Source organism: Salmo salar, chromosome 14 (genome assembly GCF_965601325.2).
Source record: "Salmo salar chromosome 14, fSalSal1, whole genome shotgun sequence".
NCBI lineage: Eukaryota > Metazoa > Chordata > Actinopteri > Salmoniformes > Salmonidae > Salmo > Salmo salar.
This window is the reverse complement of record NC_138304.1, coordinates 9,266,515-9,285,430: the sequence shown is the minus strand read 5'-3', so window position 1 is coordinate 9,285,430 and position 18,916 is coordinate 9,266,515. Positions and strand designations below refer to the sequence as shown.

At 44.4% G+C, this 18,916-nt stretch overlaps 1 protein-coding gene across 2 annotated transcripts in view; it reads right to left on the bottom strand.

Moving 5' to 3' along the window:
* LOC106568707 (uncharacterized) overlaps positions 1–18,610 on the bottom strand; it is a 73,107-nt gene extending 54,497 nt beyond the window's left edge. Inside the window, exons 1-2 of one of the 2 annotated variants that reach the window (XM_014139282.3) lie at positions 18,451–18,610; positions 18,200–18,342 (exon numbers count right to left, since the gene is read on the bottom strand). In XM_014139282.3, the coding sequence (XP_013994757.3) occupies positions 18,200–18,265 (66 nt within the window). In that variant the 5' untranslated portion in view covers positions 18,266–18,342; positions 18,451–18,610. Of the gene's footprint in view, positions 1–18,199 lie in introns of both variants that reach the window. The other variant, XM_014139281.3, reaches the window with a different exon arrangement.
* Between the last annotated feature and the right edge of the window lie 306 nt (positions 18,611–18,916).

Below are 18,916 nucleotides of genomic sequence, written 5' to 3'. Positions count from 1 at the left end.
CCTCTGTTTTGTGCGAGCCGCATCGAGTTGGAGTGGTGTTCAAATTCAACTTTGAGTGAGGGGTAGTGCCTTTTCTAGTTGGGCCGCCAAACGAAGCCAATCGACAGAGAAGGGTGCAACTGCAGCACCAAATTGGGGGCGTTCCTTGATGTGGGCATTCCTGCATACTTTTTAAGCTATAACTCCAGTATATGGGCAAGAGGCAGGGTTAGATGGTACAGTAGATGGAGGTATTGCACCATAACATTGGATGCCAACCATTGATAAAACTCCACAAAAGAGGTTGGAGCGACAATGGTTGCTAGTACACACCGGTAGAGTATCCTTCGCCCCTGCATGTCAACCACTGTTTTCCCACAGTTCTGTTAACAACGGCAAGGGGAGATGTTCAGGAGGCACTGTGTGCTAGCTTAGCGAGCTAGTCCTCCTCATATGGTAATTATGTTGTGACGGAAAATGTTATGTTGGTGATTTTCTATTTATACATTTCTTTGTTCTCTGTTTGTGCTTTTCTATAAACCAATTTCTGTGTTCATGCAAGTGACTGATTGAATGAATCCTCACTATCAGTGTCTGCAATTTGGCAGTACGCCCAGAACCTTTCAATTTCAAGATATCAGCTCAAGCCTTGTGAGGTATTGATCTGTCACATCCATGACCCAGTATTTGTTGGTTACATGAATGAAGCAAACGTTAATGATTAATTAATTCTGAATAAGCTAAATCATGCAAATATGACTTGTCTGCAGTATATAAAGGGAACTAAACGGGACTGCCCCATTAGAGCTCCTGACAGACATTCACTATGGTGCAGCAAGTTTGTTGGAACCTCTTCAGTATGCTGACAATAAACAATGATTCATTTATGATTGTCTCAGAGTTTCCCTGTGTAAGAATTTCCACAACAACGTATTCGTTGCATGACAAATATATGGAAAGCTATTACTGCCGCCAGTACAGGCATTGTGAAAAACACAAGGCTTGTCGTTAATTAATTGTATTGTATCCATTGGTAGTTTCTGATGTGCGTGAGTGATGTGGTGATGTCCCATTCCCTAGGCCTAATTGAGCTCACCTTAGCACTAGTTTTCGAGTGCCACTCCCCCACAGAGGGACACTCGAAAACGAGGGGGAGGGCTAAGGGGATTATTAGGATCTATCTAGCCTGTGCGCTCTGCCTCCCGCCTTCAAAATCGGAGTCCCCTTTCAGGTAATAGGTGACCTGAATCTGGATCCCCTCAACTTTGGCATCCCGGGTTGCAGGGTTCTTCCGAATGGCTCCTATACACAACGAAACATTTTACATTTGAATCACACATGGTCTTACACAAGTTTAACAATGTACTTAAAATTAAAGAAAACAAGTGTAACACATGTAATAATATCAAAACTTACTGTGAAGAATGGTCTTCAGAAACAAGTCCCTGAAACAGGCCTTATAACCTGCCCCAGTCCAGGTTGTGGTGATGGCAAGACAGTTTGACAGAATGTAAGGTAGCAAACTGTCGACTTCAGGTCCTTGGCATTACAGCCAAAAACTTAAGCTACAAAATACAAGATAAGTACTACAAATGACACACTATGATAACATATTTGCCTCCCCCACCCCATATATATATATATATACACACATACACACATATACATTCAGTCTGTAAAGACAGATATTTCCAATAAATATTTACATTTATTAAGCAGGTATGCTCTTATCTTCATGTCTACAGCCAAAACTTGCCATCCTCGGCCCGTTGTAATGTCTCACTCCTGGCCCTGTTTTAAACAAATTTACATTGAAATGAAGTATATACTGTGCAAGAATGAACAGAGTCTAATCTGGGCAATATTGAACAAAGTCTAATCTGGGCTAAGTGAATGTAACGTTACAGACAGTACAGTACCTCCTTGGCTATAACATCCAGATGCATCCCTGGATCATGACTCTCAGTTCCATTAAACATGAGAATCATTAGAATTTCGCTACCCCCGCAATAATATCTAATAAACATGTGTATGTGACCAATACAATTTCATGAAGGCGTCTTACAGTACGTATGGGGGAGTTTTGTTAAGAGCCTCAACGCTCGGTCTGAACATTTAACACACATCGCTTGTGGTACGGTTTTGGAAGCATAAGGACCTTATCTTTCATATCAGCAAGAAATAATCATTTATACACACTTTTATAAGGTTAGTGTTTCCAGACGGCCATATCTCCATGTTACAGCGCTTGTTTATGGAAAACAGACGGAAGACAGAGGCAACCACCGGTGCTAATTAGCTATCTAGCGTGCGCTGAACACCTCTGTGTAAGTGTAACTCGGGAAGTGTAGCGGAAGTGTAGTTTTGTCGGATGGAGGCAACCATAGCTGTATGGATCTGTGCAAAACTGCTACAGTAAGTGTATCTTTTTATTTGAAGGATACTTTCTCGCTGATAAAAGGGCTATATGTTTCAAGAGCCATATCGCAAGCGATGATTATTGACATTTCTAAAATGTTAAAACACAGCGTTGAGATTGTAGTTCACATGAGCCAGTCGTGGCGGAGCTAACCGCTGAACTGTAGGGAAAAGGCAGAATGCCACCTTCAGTTTGAGACTTAATCTACATGGTGTTGTGGTGAATACAATGCTGGAGCTGGCCATTGCCCTAATTGAAAGACACACCAGATTAGCTACATTAATAAAAAGGGGCTTTTTTTCTCCTCTTAATGTTCATACAACATTAATGTTGTTAGCTAGCTAGTCGTTAACAAACCATCTAACATCAGCAAGCTATCTAGCTAAGTAACTCGGCTAGCAAGGTCATAATCAGATAGCAAACTAGCCAACTTAACATTTACAGTATCATCATTTAACTAGCTAGCTAGCAAGTAACAGCCAAGTTCGTGTTAGCCAAGCTAGTGTTACCAAGCCATCTAATGTTAGCAAGCTAGCCAATTAATGTTAACTAGCTTGGCTAGCTACAGTAGCTTATTGTCCTCATTGATGTTAACGTTACACATGTAAAACTACACACACAAATTAAGGAAAGCAGTAACGTTACTTACTTGAGCAAACAAACTTTGCATTTTCAAACCATGTGTTGCAAAATGCGAGATCCTACTGATTTGGCTGTAGTTCCGGTGCATTCTTTGATACCAAGCTGCCTTGAAACACCAGCCTCTACTGGACACCGTACTTACAATGTAGTTAGGTTTGTTTCATGTAGATGCAGATAGAGTCGGGGTCTCGGGGACCAGAACACTCAGACGACAGGGTTGAATCCCGGCGAAGGTAATATTATTTTGAAAACATTTTTATGTGACACAGCAAAAAAAATTGATTCACAGAAAAAAAGGGAAGCATTAAGGAAAGTGCAAACCTGCAATGATAAATTATTGTAGGCTACGAAGACTTGCAAATAACCGCTGCGCCATAGAGATTTGATGAATAGTGTGAAAAAACTTATATAAACATCAACCGCTGCTTTTCATTGCTGACCAGCAGATGTCACTAATGTGCATTGTGTTAAATTCTCTGAATAATTAACTGTTTTTCTGCATGATTTGGTGAAAGCCCCAAAGGCTTCAGAAAGCCTCGGTTTCCCATCACTAAAGCTAGCTAGGTAGCAAACAAGGTCTATTGTCTCCGGCGAATGATCCAGTCTCGCCATACATGATTCAAAATCCAAACTAGTGAATTGATGCTCCATTTATCAATATCAACTGTATTATTGTTCAGTATTTCAAACCATTTGGTGGTGATAAATACAAACAATTAAACTGTTCATTAGTTAAAAAAGCCTGTGTAATTTTATTTTCCAAAAGCTACTGGCTACTATCAAGTATCAAAGACCGGTTTGAAAACTCAACGGAGAATGGTCACAAAGATAACTTCCTGTTGAAGGCTTTTCGGATTCTGCTGTACATAGTGATCAACACTTTTCTTCAAGTTTGTCAGGCGGTTTAGGGAGTGACATTTATTGCTGGAAAGGAACTATTTGTATTGCCTCGAAAATATAGTATATTAAATCAATGGCAAAATGTAGGCTATTTTTGGGCATAATCAATATATGTGACCGACCGGCTCGATCTTATGTAGCAAAATTTGAAATTGTGTTTTTTTACATTGGATAAAAGTAGAGACTCAGAGCTAGAAAATTATATATCATACACTACAGTTGAGGAACAATGAGAAAGTAATTCTGCTTTGACAATTGATAAACTTGTAACCAAATTTTGGGGAAAATGGCCCTTGAATATTTTGGTATGTACTGGAGAGCTCTTCTTTGTCTACACCCATTCAGCATCGTTCACACCCTCTTAAGCTTTAGACCCACCCATCTCTGAGGATTCACGTGAGGCTATGTACTAAACAACCAAAGATTTCAAGACTAAAGGCTGGTTTATACTACGGGTGTGTTCATAATTTAATCTGGAGTGCTAGAGTGTGCTATGGGCGTTCGTACACTCGTAGCGTTGTCAGATTGTCCGTTTGTAAATTTAGAGCATTTCGGTCTCGGAGCATTCAGAGCGCACACTGAACGCTCTGGCTGAGGTGTAGGGTTGATCCGAGCGTTCTGCCTAACAGCAGTCAAGCACCCAAGCTAACTGGCTAACGATGGCTAGCCTGCTAGCTACTTCCAGACACAAATTAAAGAACAGCTCACTGACCATTTTAGTCTTCCTAGCAGAGCTGGTTAGGCTGTTTTTCTGTTATTCAGAGTGTTGGTGACTGCAATTGTGCTGCTGCCAACAATTTAATTACACTTTTGCCAACGTTTACTGACACCGGCCTTATTCAACAGGTGTTGAGAGGTCGTAAATTTGGCAGTTATTCTGCGCGAATTTACCAGCTACGTCTATCGACAGTTGTCGCAGTGACATAAACATTTTTTTGAAATAGTTACTTGCATAGTGGAGTCATTTATTTATACATGTAGCTAGCTAGCTAAACAATGAACCACAATCCCAAATCATAATGTTACTACCCTGCATGAATCTGCAGTTAGCTAACCAAGCAGGTTCAATGTTAGCTAGCTAACATTAGGCTATAACTAGCAATGCAAATGGCTCTGAGATACGAATAATATTACAACACAGATCGTACACGTAACGTTAGCTAGCTAGCCAGCCAGTCAGCCAGCCAGCTAACAATACATTTTGACTTTTTGACAACATTTGAAATGTGTAATATCTGAAAATGTAGCTAGCTATGTTACCCGTATACATGGATGGATGCTTCTTCCTCTGTCATGGATGCCATGGTTGCCCTTAGTTTGAAGATATATAAAACACCTGTCTCTGGATTACAACAGCCTTCTGTGTGTCCTCTTTTTGACTCCGTCTGCATATTTGCAATCAAACACCAGAATTTTCTCCATCTCCACTAGCTATCATACTTGAATTCCACTGATTTCAAAACTTGGTCCTCCAGAGAGTGTAGAGCAACACTTATGCAGTTCTACTATGTGACATCTATCAAAAAAAGTAGCATTACATACACATACTGACCATCTCATGTTATAGACAGAAGCTTGCTACATGGCAGACCAATCTGAACTCGTCTCTCAGCATGTCCAGACCACTCATTATCTCAGCCAATCATGGCTAGTGGGTAGGTTGCTGACTTTTTCTGTAGCTAAACCAACTAGGCTCGTAATTTAAAAAATGTATTCGTATTTACAGATGGCATACACGTTTGTTATTAAGGCACATGAAAATTCACATGTTCCAGAAGACATTTCTGCCAAAAAACACATATTGATTTTAAAAAAAAGTTTATGTTCAAATGGCGCTCCTGTGAAGTAGTGACGCGCAACATACGCCTAGATTCCTGAAACAAGTCACATAGCAGTAATCTACTTAAAAACTGTTTGGGACAGGGGGCAGTATTTTCACGCTCGGATGAAAAGCGTGCCCAGAGTAAACTGCCTGCTCCTCAGGCCCAGAGTCAAATATTTGCATATTATTAGTAGACTTGGATAGTAAACACTCTGACGTTTCTAAAACTGTTTGAATGATGTCTGTGAATATAACAGAACTCATATGGCAGGCAAAAATCTGAGACAAATCCAACCAGGAAGCGGGAAATCTGAGGTTTGTAGTTTTTCAAGTGATTGCCTATCTAAACTACAGTGTCTGTGGGGTCATTTTGCACTTCCTAAGGCTTCCACTAGATGTCAACAGTCTTTAGAACCTTGTTTCATGCTTCTACTGTGAATGGGGAGAGCATTAGAGGAGATTCAAGTGGACTAGGCTGAGGCCAATGAGTTGTTTACTGCGAGGTCAGAAAGTTAGAAAGTAGAATATAAACTTGATATAGGCTACTGTGAGTGGGGTAGGCTAAATTATTACAACCAAATAGGCCTAATTAAAAGAATAGTGGTAAAGGAAATGGAAAATGCAAGGCAGAGCATGCCCAGAGCATGTGGCTAAGCAGTACCAGAGCGAAAAGACAACGCAGACGCCATTTTTTAAAAATCTGCTCAACTACGCTCTACTCCTCGCTCCACACTTGCCCACTTACAGTACATGCTCAAAAGCAGCCCTGCTTTAGGCTATCAAAGAACTGTCAATGAATAATCATGTCAATGCATGGAATCAGTGAATGAATGGCTGCAGCAAGCCAGCACTACAGGTCTGACAAGCTGCATAACAAATTAGGCCTAATAAGACAAAATAACAATTAAGTTGTTCAAACAAGGTAACTTGTTCAAACAACTAAGTATCTGTCACGCCCTGATCTGTTTCACCTGTCCTTGTGATTGTCTCCACCCCCTCCAGGTGTCGCTTATTTTCCACAGTGTATTTATCTCTGTGTTTCCTGTCTCTCTGTGCCAGTTAGTCTTGTATGTTTTCAAATCAACCAGCGGTTTTCCCCTTCTCCTGCTTTTTGCATTCTCCTTTTTCTAGTCCTCCCGGTTTTGACCCTTGCCTGTTCCCGGACTTTGTACCCGCCTGCCTGACCATTCTGCCTGCCTTGACCACAAGCCTGTCTGCCACTCTGTACCTCCTGGACTCTGATCTGGTTTTGACCTTTTTGCCTGTCTACGACCAATCTCTTGCCTATCCCTTTGGATGAATAAACATTGTAAGACTCCAACCATCTGCCTCCTGTGTCTGCATTTGGGTCTCGCCTTGTGCACAGATTGTATCTTGTTTGAACAACTTAGAAAAAAGCTGTTCAAACAAGATACTAAGTCGTTCAAACTAGATAATTGCAAGAGTCTATGTCTTGGGCTTTAGGGCTTCCATATAGGCCCCTACCTGCTGAGTATAAAAAACACTTATAGATACCTCAAAATAGTTTGGCCTTCTCATTCACACAGTACTGATTTAAAAATCAGGTGCATTTGATCTAAACATGGGTATACGAGGATATCTAGTGGTCACCGGGTTTTTCATCCTCAGTCACAAGCTATCATTAATGTGTATCCCCCTTCAAAGGATTTGTTGGGTGAGTCCCTTTTCCTATGCAAAAAAAATACAACTAGAGATTGTATGCGCTAGCATGCAATGAGAGATTTTATGCAGGTATTTACTTTGCAACATGTAATGTCATTGACTAGAACAGAAGATAATTGCATGAGCTATGCATCTGTGCACCAGCATTTTTGTACCCCTCTACTAGCTAGCTAGATGGGGCAGTCAAGTCCCAGAGAGGCAGTCCATTCTGCATGCCTTCTTGACTTTGATGCAATTTGTAGTCATGCATTTGTGCATGCACACTGGTAACTGTCATAGCTATCTTGCTAGCTAACTTAGCTCATAAACCAGTATTTTCTTTGCCATTTCTGCACAATGGCACTCATTAAAGCCTTGAATCTCATAGAGACCTCACTGTCACTACTGGTCATCTAAGTAGCCGTTAGCCAGCAGGGTTGCATCTGTTTCGCTTGGACTAGAGCTTGCTAGGCTGGCTAGCTCGCTAGCTAACGCAAGCTGATTATCATGTAGCAACCTATGCTGACTAGCATCGCTAGCATGCTAATGTTGGCTAACTAACATTGATACATCATAGTCGCGGGTCCGCAAAATCAAGCAATTGGTATTTAATTCATGACAAAAATGTTTTGACATTGTAGTGGCTATTGATATTTTGGTTGTTTGCTTATCAGGGATGTCGCTAGACCTAGCCCCCTAAAATATTCATTAACCCTCCCGAATAAATCAATATATCAGTCGATATATTTTCTCTGTGATTTTTTTCCCCCGGCAACTGTTCAATCGCATTTTAAACTTCTTACCGGGTGGGCACTAGGACCTGGGGGAGGCTGCTGCATGCGCTAGTGACTGTTAGGCCTACTTGTAGCTAACATTTTGGTTAACGTTAGTTACTTTTGTGGCTTGAGACTAACAGTAAACGGACAGGAAAAGGCTCTGACAGGACGGATTCATGCAGATAGCCTACGGTGTGAATTTGTTGTAAGTTAGAACAGAGAGAGAGTATTCACTACTATAGACTTTGGTCATAATCAAAGCTTTGTTAACCAATACGTTTTTATGTGAGGCTGCCTGTAGGCTACAGTGTAACAGACGTTGCGAGCTAGCTAACGGTAACGTTAACGGTGTCTTTTAAATTCGACATAAGTTATGTGGCGATGATATCTAATTAATGTTGTATTTAATGTAGTTTTGCTATCTGTGCCAGGCTATAAATGAGACAGATGACATAACATCATGCACATATCTTTTCATACTCAATTGCTTTCATTCAGTACGCCATTACAAAACAATTATCAGTCGGTGATGTGTAGAAAAGGTGACATAGTGTTGATCACAATGTCATTGTATTATCCTCAATTTCTCAACTGTAGGCTAGCTAACAACTAACGTTAGATGGACATACAGAAATTCTTCAAGAGAGGCAGTGCCAGCAGCTCTGCCGAAGGCCAATTCGTTGAGAAATTAAGATTTTACCAGTTCAAAGAAACTAATTCAAACCTAAACTGATTAATCACCTATTAAGCCTTGAGTTACTGTAAATACAAGTTTAATAACAATTAATGTCAAAACACAGCAGACAAGAATGAAGGAAAGAAGCTGGAGGCTGACAGGGCTGTAGGAGCATGTCTGATGAAAGTTAGTGATAAAAAAAGCGAGTAGATGTTTAAGCTTTCAGTTAAATGTGTACAGCATATGTCTTACTTTTGTTAGGCATAAATAAATTATGTTCATGATATCTTAAAGGGTCATGCAGAAAGAGAGGCTTCTGTGCAAGGCAAAGATCAACATGCGAGCTGTATAAGGGAGAGAGAGCAAACATGCCCAGAGAAAGAGGGACAAGAAACAGATCCAGAGCGAGTGGGACAACAAACAGATCCAGAGAAAGAAAGTAATCAAGCCGCTGCAGCAACTCCTTCCAGAAATGAGAGTGGTTTAGGTGACAAAGACACAGGGCCCAGACAAGTGAAGCTGAAAAGTTACCCATACGAAAGTTTTGGTACACAGAAAAGGGCATTTTAGCACTGCTGGTTTGAGAAATACAATTGGGTAGAGTACTCTGTCCACAAAAACACAGCTTTTTGCTTTCCATGTAGAGCTTTTGGAAAAAACATTACATTTGATTATTTTGTCAGTAATGGCTGCAAAAATGTGAAAAAAAGCTTTGTTTATCTTCGGTAAACATGAGATGGCACAAACACACAGAGACAGTGTTGTGGCATGGCAAAGCTACCAGGCAACTAGCAATCATGGGAACATTGCTCAGATTTTAACATCTGCCCATGCTAGTGATATTGCAGAGAGAAAGGAGTATGGGGAGAATTGTTGCAGTCACCTCAGTGTTAGGGTGACAGGGACTCTCTTTCCGTGCCAATGGTGAATCTAGTGAAAGCACAAATAGAGGGAACTTTCTTGAATGTATGGAGCTTTTGAAGGAGTTTGACCCTTTCCTGCAAAAGTACAGTACTCCATCAAATGCGACGTATCGCTCTCCAGAATCTCAGAATGATATGATCGAATGCTGTGCTCAAGAGATTACGAACACCATAGTCTCTGAGATGTCAAAGCCTGGAATGTATGCCATTATGGCGCATGAGGCGAGGGATGGGCAGTCTGAACAGTTGGCTCTGCGTGTTAGGTATGTGACAGAGGGGACAGTTAAGGAGCGTTTACTAGCACCCTACAGATATCAAGCCATTTGATACCCAATCGATAGCAAATGAGTTGCAACAGCAGCGCCAAATGAGAGGGGTTGCAGGCCTAAAGTGCGTTGCACAGACCAATGATGGTGCAGCTGTCATGAGTGGGTCCAAAGGAGGTGTACAAGCACATTTCAGAGTGCTGAGTTTTTCACTTTCTTGGAGAACGTGTATTCGTTTTTCTGTACATCCCTAGTTAACCACTACAAGTTCAAAAAAGCCCAGTCCAAACTTGGAATAGCATCAGCTGAACTTGTACAGCTCTCAAACACTTGCTGGGCATGCCAGCTGCAGTCCATAAATGCAGTCCTGGACACTAACTGCTATTTTTGATTGTCTATCTGCCATTGGATCCCCAATGGCTGTTGGTCTGAGAGCAAAGCTTCATCAGTACTCCACCGTGTATTTGCTACTGATGTATCAGTCCCTTCTTTCTATAACTGAGGGACTGCACAAGTTCCTCCAGAAAGAGACTGTAGACCTGGCAGAAGCTTTCATTACGCACACCTGTCCCCTATTTCCACTGATTAGTACTTGTATAAGTGTGCCCTTTGGTTTCGATTGGGCTTTCCATTATTGTTCCCATGTCCGTTGGTGCGTGTGAGTACCTGTGCTGTGTGTTTTGGCTTTTGTGCCATTGTGGATTGCGCAGATGATTACGGGTCTCGTCCTGTGTGCGTGTGTTATTTATTAGAGGTACTCCTCGCTCTTTTGTTTGGGTTTCAACCCTATGTTTTATGTATGTGTTTGCTTGGTCTTCGTCCCCCGTGCCTTTACATGGCATGCTGTAATTTGGGTCAATAAAAACCCATATTGCGCATTCCTGCACCTGTCTCCCGATCCCTTTATACCAACGTGACAAACAAGCTGTATGTGACACACTGATAGGCAAACGCACAGATGCATTTGCCACAGAACCTTATGCCAGAACCAAAGCACTCTGTGAAATTCACAATATTCCAGAGGCAGATGCAGCAAGAAAGCACAAACAAAGGAAAACGGGAGATTTTGTGGTGGAGACCTCCTTGGGTTTAGGCACAGAATTGTCATGTTCCCAAACAATGAAAACAGAGTTGTTGCTCCCCTGCTTGGACAGGTGGTTTGTGAGCTTGACCAGTGTGTCACACCTTGACCATAGAAAGCCTTTTATTCTATATGTTGGTTAGGTCGGGGTGTGACTAGGGTGGGTAATCAAGGTTGTTTTATTTCTATGTTGGCCTGGTATGGTTCCCAATCAGAGGCAGCCGTTTATCGTTGTCTCTGATTGGGGATCATATTTAGGCAGCCATTTTCCCACTGTGTTTTGTGGGATCTTGTTTTGTTTTTGTGAAGTTGCCTGTGAGCACTCCAGAACGTCACGTTTCGTTTGTTCTTTATTGTTTTTTTGTGCGCTTCACTTCAAATAAAATGTCAAACCGATTTCACGCTGCGCTTTGGTCTGAATGTTCTTACGACGATCGTGACAGAAGACCCCACCACAACAGGACCAAGCAGCGTGCCCAGGAGGAGAGAGTATCCTGGTCTTGGGAGGAGATTTTGGATGGAAAGGGATCCTGGACTTGGGAGGAAATCCTGGCAGGACAGGATCGCCTTCCTTGGCAGTAGACGCAAGGAGAGAAGGGAGGACAGTGACGACGCCAGGGTTCGCGGCCACAAGGAAAGCCCAAAGGACAGCCCCCGGGGCACACGGGGTGGTCGGCGGAGCCGAGGAGCGAACCAGAGCCAATCTGGGAGACGAGGGAGAGATTGGAGGAGAGTGAACGGAGAGAGTCAGAGACCGTCAGTGAGTTGATGGAGAAATTGGAGAGAGAAATTAGAGAGTTGTTGTGTTGGTGTATGATGCACGACATTCGCCCTAAGGAGCGTGTTATCTGTTTGATGCCACCTGAGTCAGCTCTCTGTACTCGTCCTGAGGAGCGTGCTAGCAGTCTGGTAAAAACTGTGCCAGCTCCACGCACCAGGTCTCCAGTACGCCTCCACAGCCCTGTACGTCCTGTGCCAGCTCTCCACACTCGCCTTGAGGAGCATATCATTTGTCCGGTACCATGTGTGCCGGCTCTACGCACCAGGTCTCCAGTGCGCCTCCACAGCCCAGTACGTCCTGTGCCAGCTCCCCGCACTCGCCGTACGAAGTGTGTCATCGTTCCGGTACAATTTGTGCCGGCTCTACGCACCAGGTCTCCAGTGCGCCTCCACAGCCCAGTACGTCCTGTGCCAGCTCCCCGCACTCGCCATGCGAAGTGTGTCATCGTTCCGGTACGATTTGTGCCGGCACTACGCACCAGGTCTCCAGTGCGCCTCCACAGCCCAGTATGTCCTGTGCCAGCTCCTCGCACTCGCCCTGAAGAGCGTGTCACCAGTCCGGTGCATCCTGTGTTGGTCCCACGCATCAGGCCTCCAGTACGCCTCCTCAGTCCGGCATGTCCTGTACCTGCTCCCTGCACTCGCCCTGAAGTGCGTGTCACCAGTCCCGTGCCACCTGTACCGGCTCCACACACTAGGCCTCCAGTGCGCATCAACAGTCCAGAGCTTCTGGCAACGGTCCCCAGTCCAGAGCTTCCGGCGACGGTCCCCAGTCCAGAGCTTCCGGCGACGGTCCCTAGTCCAGAGCTTCCGGCGACGGTTCCCAGTCCAGAGCTTCCGGCGACGGTTCCCAGTCCAGAGCTTCCGGCGACGGTTCACAGTCCAGAGCTTGTGGCGACGGTTCACAGTCCAGAGCTTGTGGCGACGGTTCACAGTCCAGAACCTCCTACGACGGTCCACAGTCCGGAACCTCCTACGATGGTCCACAGTCCGGAATCTCCTACGACGGTCCACAGGCCGGAGCCTTCCTCTGCGCCGGTGCCCAGGCACGGCGTCCAGTCCCGTTCCAGGGCCGGAAGCATCCTTTTCACCGGTGCCCAGTCCAGGCACGGCGGCCAACTCAGCTCCATCACCGGAGCCTTCCTCTGCGCCGATGTCCAGGCACGGCGTCCAGTCCCGTTCCAGGGCCGGAGGCATCCTTTTCACCGGTGCCCAGTCCAGGCACGGCGGCCAACTCAGCTCCATCACCGGAGCCTTCCTCGGCCCGGTGCCCAGTCCGGGTGCGGCGTTCAACCCAGCTCCATGGCCGGGGTCCTCCTCTGCGCCGAGGCCCAGTCCGGGCACAGCGTTATACCCGGCTGGTGGTCTGGACGGGGGCAAAGTCCTGCACCAGAGTCGCCACCAATGCTGGTGGATCCGTGAGTGGAGTGGATACTTCGCCCCGCACCGGAGCCGCCACCGACGCTAGATGCCCATCCGGACCCTCCCCTACAGAGTCAGGTTTTGCGGCCGGAGTCCGCACCTTTGGGGGGGTACTGTCACGCCCTGACCATAGAGAGCCTTTTATTCTCTATTTTGGTTAGGTCGGGGTGTGACTAGGGTGGGTAATCTAGATAGAAATAAAACAATGTTGGCCTGGTATGGTTCCCAATCAGACGCAGCCGTTTATCGTTGTCTCTGATTGGGGATCATATTTAGGCAGCCATTTTCCCACTGTGTTTTGTGGGATCTTGTTTTGTTTTTGTGAATTTGCCTGTGAGCACTCCAGAACATCACGTTTCATTTGTTCTTTATTGTTTATTATTCTTTATTGCCGATTTCACCCTGCGCTTTGGTCTGAATGTTCTTACGACGATTGTGACACAGTGATTCTCGACTGTAGATGCAGGTCTGCTCAAAGGCATACAGGCATGTAGCCCCAACTCCAAAAACATCCTAGATACATCATGCTTAACTGAGTTTGCCAAGCACCACAGTATTGATTTTAAAACAAAAGAGATATTGGTGGCCAGAAACTTTCTTGCCCGGAAAAGAGAGGCTGGATGTCCTCCCAAAGATATGCTTGCTGTGCATAACCTCCTGGATGATGTGTTTCCTTTCTTTCTGAAGAGCACAGCGCCGGCTGCATTCCTGGTTGCGTAAGACAATGGGTCAGAAAAGGCTTGCAAGTCTTGCAGCGATGTCCATTGAGGGTGAAGTGCTTGGGCCATTAAGCCACAATAGTGTCATTGACTGCTTTGCCACCTTTAAAAATAGGAGGTACACTTTGATGCGTCCACCCACAAAATAAGCATCAAAAGAGAGAAGCAGGAGGAGCAGTTCTGTGATATAGGTTGTAATATTTGTTTGGGATCTTACTTTATCTGATTAAATGTTTCAGTTGTTTTTGTAAGATGGCGCTGGAGAAGAAGGCAGACGTTTTATGTGCCCCCAGACGATTGTGTTTTGTGTGTTTTGTCAAAACTGTTCGCTGCTCTGGCACCCCTATGGTGGAACAAGCTCCCTCGCGACGCCAGGACAGCGGAGTCAATCACCACCTTCCGGAGACACCTGAAACCCCACCTCTTTAAGGAATACCTGGGATAGGATAAAGTAACCCTTCTAACCCCCCCCCCCCCCCCCTAAAAGATTTAGATGCACTATTGTAAAGTGGTTGTTCCACTGGATATCACAAGGTGAATGCACCAATTTGTAAGTCGCTCTGGATAAGAGTGTCTGCTAAATGACTTAAATGTAAATGTTAAATGTTAAATATGCAACTAGAGGAAAAAGAACTCTGGACCACCTATTCTCCACACACAGAGATGCATACAAAGCTCTCCCTCACCCTCCATTTGGCAAATCTGACCATAATGCTATCCTCCTGATTCCTACTTACAAGCAAAAATTAAAGCAGGAAGCACCAGTGACTAGATCAATAAAAAGTGGTCAGAGGAAGCATATGCTAAGCTACAGGACTGTTTTGCTAGCACAGACTGGAATATGTTCTGGGATTCCTCCGATGGTATTGAGGAGTACACCACATCAGTCATTGGCTTCATCAATAAGTGCATCGATGACGTCGTCACCACAGTGACCGTACATACATACCCCAATCAGAAGCCATGTATTACAAGCAGCATCCACACTGAGCTAAAGGCTAGAGCTGCTGCTTTCAAGGAGCGGGACACTAAAACGGAAGCTTACAAGAAATCCTGCTATGCCCTCCGACGAACCATAAAACAGGAAAAGTATCAATACAGGACTAAGATCGAGTCATACTACACCAACTCTGAGGCTCGTCGGATGTGGCAGGGCTTGCAAACCATTACGGACTACAAAGGGAAGCACAGCCGAGAGCTGCCCAGTGACACGAGCCTACCAGACGAGCTAAAATACTTCGATGCTCGCTTTGAGGCAAATAATACTGAAACATGCATGAGAGCACCCGCTGTTCTGGAAGACTGTGTGATTACGGTCTCCGCAGCCGATGTGAGTAAGACCTTTAAACAGGTCAACATTCACAAGGCCGCAGGGCCAGATGGATTACAAGGACGTGTACTGTGAGCATGCGCTGACCAACTGGAAAGTGTCTTCACTGACATTTTCAACCTCTCCCTGTCCGAGTCTGTAATACCAACATGTTTTAAGCAGACCACCATAGCCCCTGTGCCGAAGAACACTAAAGTAACCTGCCTAAATGACTACTGACGCGTAGCACTCACGTCTGTAGCCATGAAGTGCTTTGAAAGGCTGGTCATGGCTCACATCAACACCATCATCCCAGACACCCTACACCCAGACACTCCAATTTGCATACCGCCCTAACAGATCCACAGATGATACAACCTCTGTTGCACTCCACACTGCCCTTTCCCACCTGGACAAAAGGAACACCTATGTGAGAATGATATTCATTGACTACATCTCAGCATTCAACACCATAGTGCCCTCAAAGCTCATCAATAAGCTAAAAGACCCTGGGACTAAACACCTCCCTTTGCAACTGGATCCTGGACTTCCTGACAGGCCACCCCCAGGTGGTAAGGGTAGGTAACAACACATCCGCCTCGGTGATCCTCAACACAGGGGCCCCTCAGGGCTCAGTCCCCCCCTGTACTCCCTGTTCACTCATGACTGCACGGCCAGGTACAACTCCAACACCATCATTAAATCTGCCGATGACACAACAGTGGTAGGCCTGATCACCGACAATGACAAGACAGCCTGTAGGGAGGAGGTCAGAGACCTGGCCATGTGGTGCCAGGACAACAACCTCTCTCTCTAAACGTGATCAAGACAAAGGAGATGATTGTGGACTACAGGAAAAAGAGGACAGAGCACGCCCCATTCTCATCGATGGGGCTGCAGTGGAGCAGGTTGAGAGCTTGAAGTTCCTTGATGTCCACATCACCAACAAACTAACATGGTCCAAGCACACCAAGACAGTCATGAAGAGGGCACGACAAAACCTATTCCCCCTCAGGAGACTGAAAAGATTTGGCATGGGTCCTCAGATCCTCAAAAGGTTCTACAGCTGCACCATCGAGAGCATCCTGACTGGTTGCATCACTGCCTGGTATGGCAACTGCTCGGCCTCTGACCGCAAGGCACTACAGAGGGTAGTGCGAACGGCCCAGTACATCACTGGGGCCAAGCTTCCTGCCAACCAGGACCTCTATACCAGGCGGTGTCAGAGGAAGGCCCTAAAAATTGTCAAAGACTCCAGTCACCCTAGTCATAGACTGTTCTCTCTGCTACCATACGGCAAGCGGTACCGGAGCGCCAAGTCTAGGTCCAAGAGGCTTCTAAACTGCTTCAACACCCAAGCCATAAGACTCCTGAACATCTAGTCAAATGGCTACCCAGACTATATGCAGTGCCCCCCACCCCCTCTTTACACCACTGCTACTCTCTGTTGTCATCTATGCATAGTCACTTTAATAACTCTACCTACATGTACATACTACCTCAACTAACTGGTGCCCCCTCACATTGACTCTGTATCGGTACCCACCTGTATATAGTCTCGCTATTGTTATTTTACTGCTGCTCTTTCATTACTTGTTACTTTTATCACTTATTCTTATCCATATTTTTTTGAATCTGCATTGTTGGTTAGGGGCTCGTAAGTAAGCATTTCACTGTAAGGTCTACACCTGTTGTATTCGGCGCATGTGACTATAAAAATTTGATTAGATTTTTATTTCATTTATTTTATTTAGCTCATTAGTTGAATTTAGTTTTGCCCCATTGTGGATGATACTGGTTAAAATGTTCCATGTGTCTGAATTATTGGGTTAATTTTGAGCAACAATTAACAAAAGGGTGAAACTTAACAAAGAGTTTTTGTAATGGTATAATATGACCTGCATGTCTTCCCATCTCTCCCTCTCTCCTTTTTGTGCCTTTTGTTGGATGGATGTGGACAGAGTGGACTTTCATTTTTTTATTTGGATAGAATTTAATTAAGTCATATTAGATCAGTGTCTAACACAAACTATGATACAGGTATACTTTTAGCCATCCTTGATCAAAAATAACCTTATTTTGATAGATTTTACACAAGTTGTTACTCTAAAAATACATGATGAAAAGACGTTTTGGGGGCTTTAAAAAAAATCCTGGGGCAGTATGCCCAGACTCCCCTAAAAGGGACTTAGCCCCACTATCCATGAATCTCTAGTGTGTCCCTGTTGTTTAGTGACATGTCATCTGGTTTCGGCATGGAAAACAATTACTGTAGTTCCAAATTCCTCTGAGATACAAGCCATTAACCAACAATGCAGTTTTAAGAAAAATAACTGTTAAGTAAAAAATAGATCAGTAAAAATAAGCAATTATTAAAGAGCAGCAGTAAAATAACAGTAGAGAGGCTATATACAGGGGGTACCGGTACAGAGTCAATATGTGGGGGCACTGGCTGATTTTTTTCTTGAGCAGATGGTCAAGGAGCCAGAACATAATTGCAAATAGTCTAATTTGTAGACTACAAATTGACAGCAAGAAGCCCAAGCATATAATGTTTGACTAAAACAATCACTTCAAATGTTGCTGACATGTGTATATAATCACATGTGTATATTATGAGTGGGAATACTTTGGAACAGATTTCTAAAATTAAAATCACTTGGAGCTGATTTGCGGATGTTTTTAGTCTTATGTCCAACCAAGATTTGGGTGGACCAAAAAAAAATCACCTGCGCCTAGCCAGTTGGGAAACACTGCCTTACAGTTTTCTTTTTCAATAATATTCAGTGAAAAAGCATGTCATGAACATGGTATGATGCTTACATCCTTCGCCTCAATTCCCAGCAGCATCATCCCCAGGAACACGAAACAAAGCCATGCTGTCCTCATCTTCCCGCTGCTCTCGGATTCGTCAACTCCGCACGCTCCTCTACCTCGTGCCACACACAATAAACCAGGGCCGACACCTACGGTATGTGGGCGGCAAGCAACAGGTACGTCGGTGCCGCTAGTCACCTGCGGTGTCAGCTCATCTATTGTCTTCTGCAAAGGCGCCAAACGACCCTCGAACTCACCTTCACCGTGATTCGACGCCTATAAACGTCTCAAACGTGTGACAATAGTTTGAAAAGGTTCGTAAAATATGTCGAAGCTTCACCATAGTTCACCAGTCGGATTTAGAATGTGTGGAAGAGCCCAGGTTGTGAAGAGGGGCGCGTCTATCCTAGATGGTATCGTGTTACCCAAGCCTCTCCCCAGGCCCCGGCAGAAGTTACACATTTTAGTTTTAACCCTAAACTGGCAGACCTGACTAGTCAAAGGCTTGATGAATTGTATCAGGTGTGCCAGTTTGAGGATAGGGTTGGGAAAACCTGATATGAACCATATTTTTGCGCTTGCTTCGGCAGAAGGTGTCCTTTATTTATTTATTTCATTTAACCTTTATTTAACAAGTCAGTTAAGATCAAATTCGTATTTACAAAGACCGCCTACATGATAGCAAGTAGTGAGAGTGGCGGTATTTCCCTTTACAAAATGTAC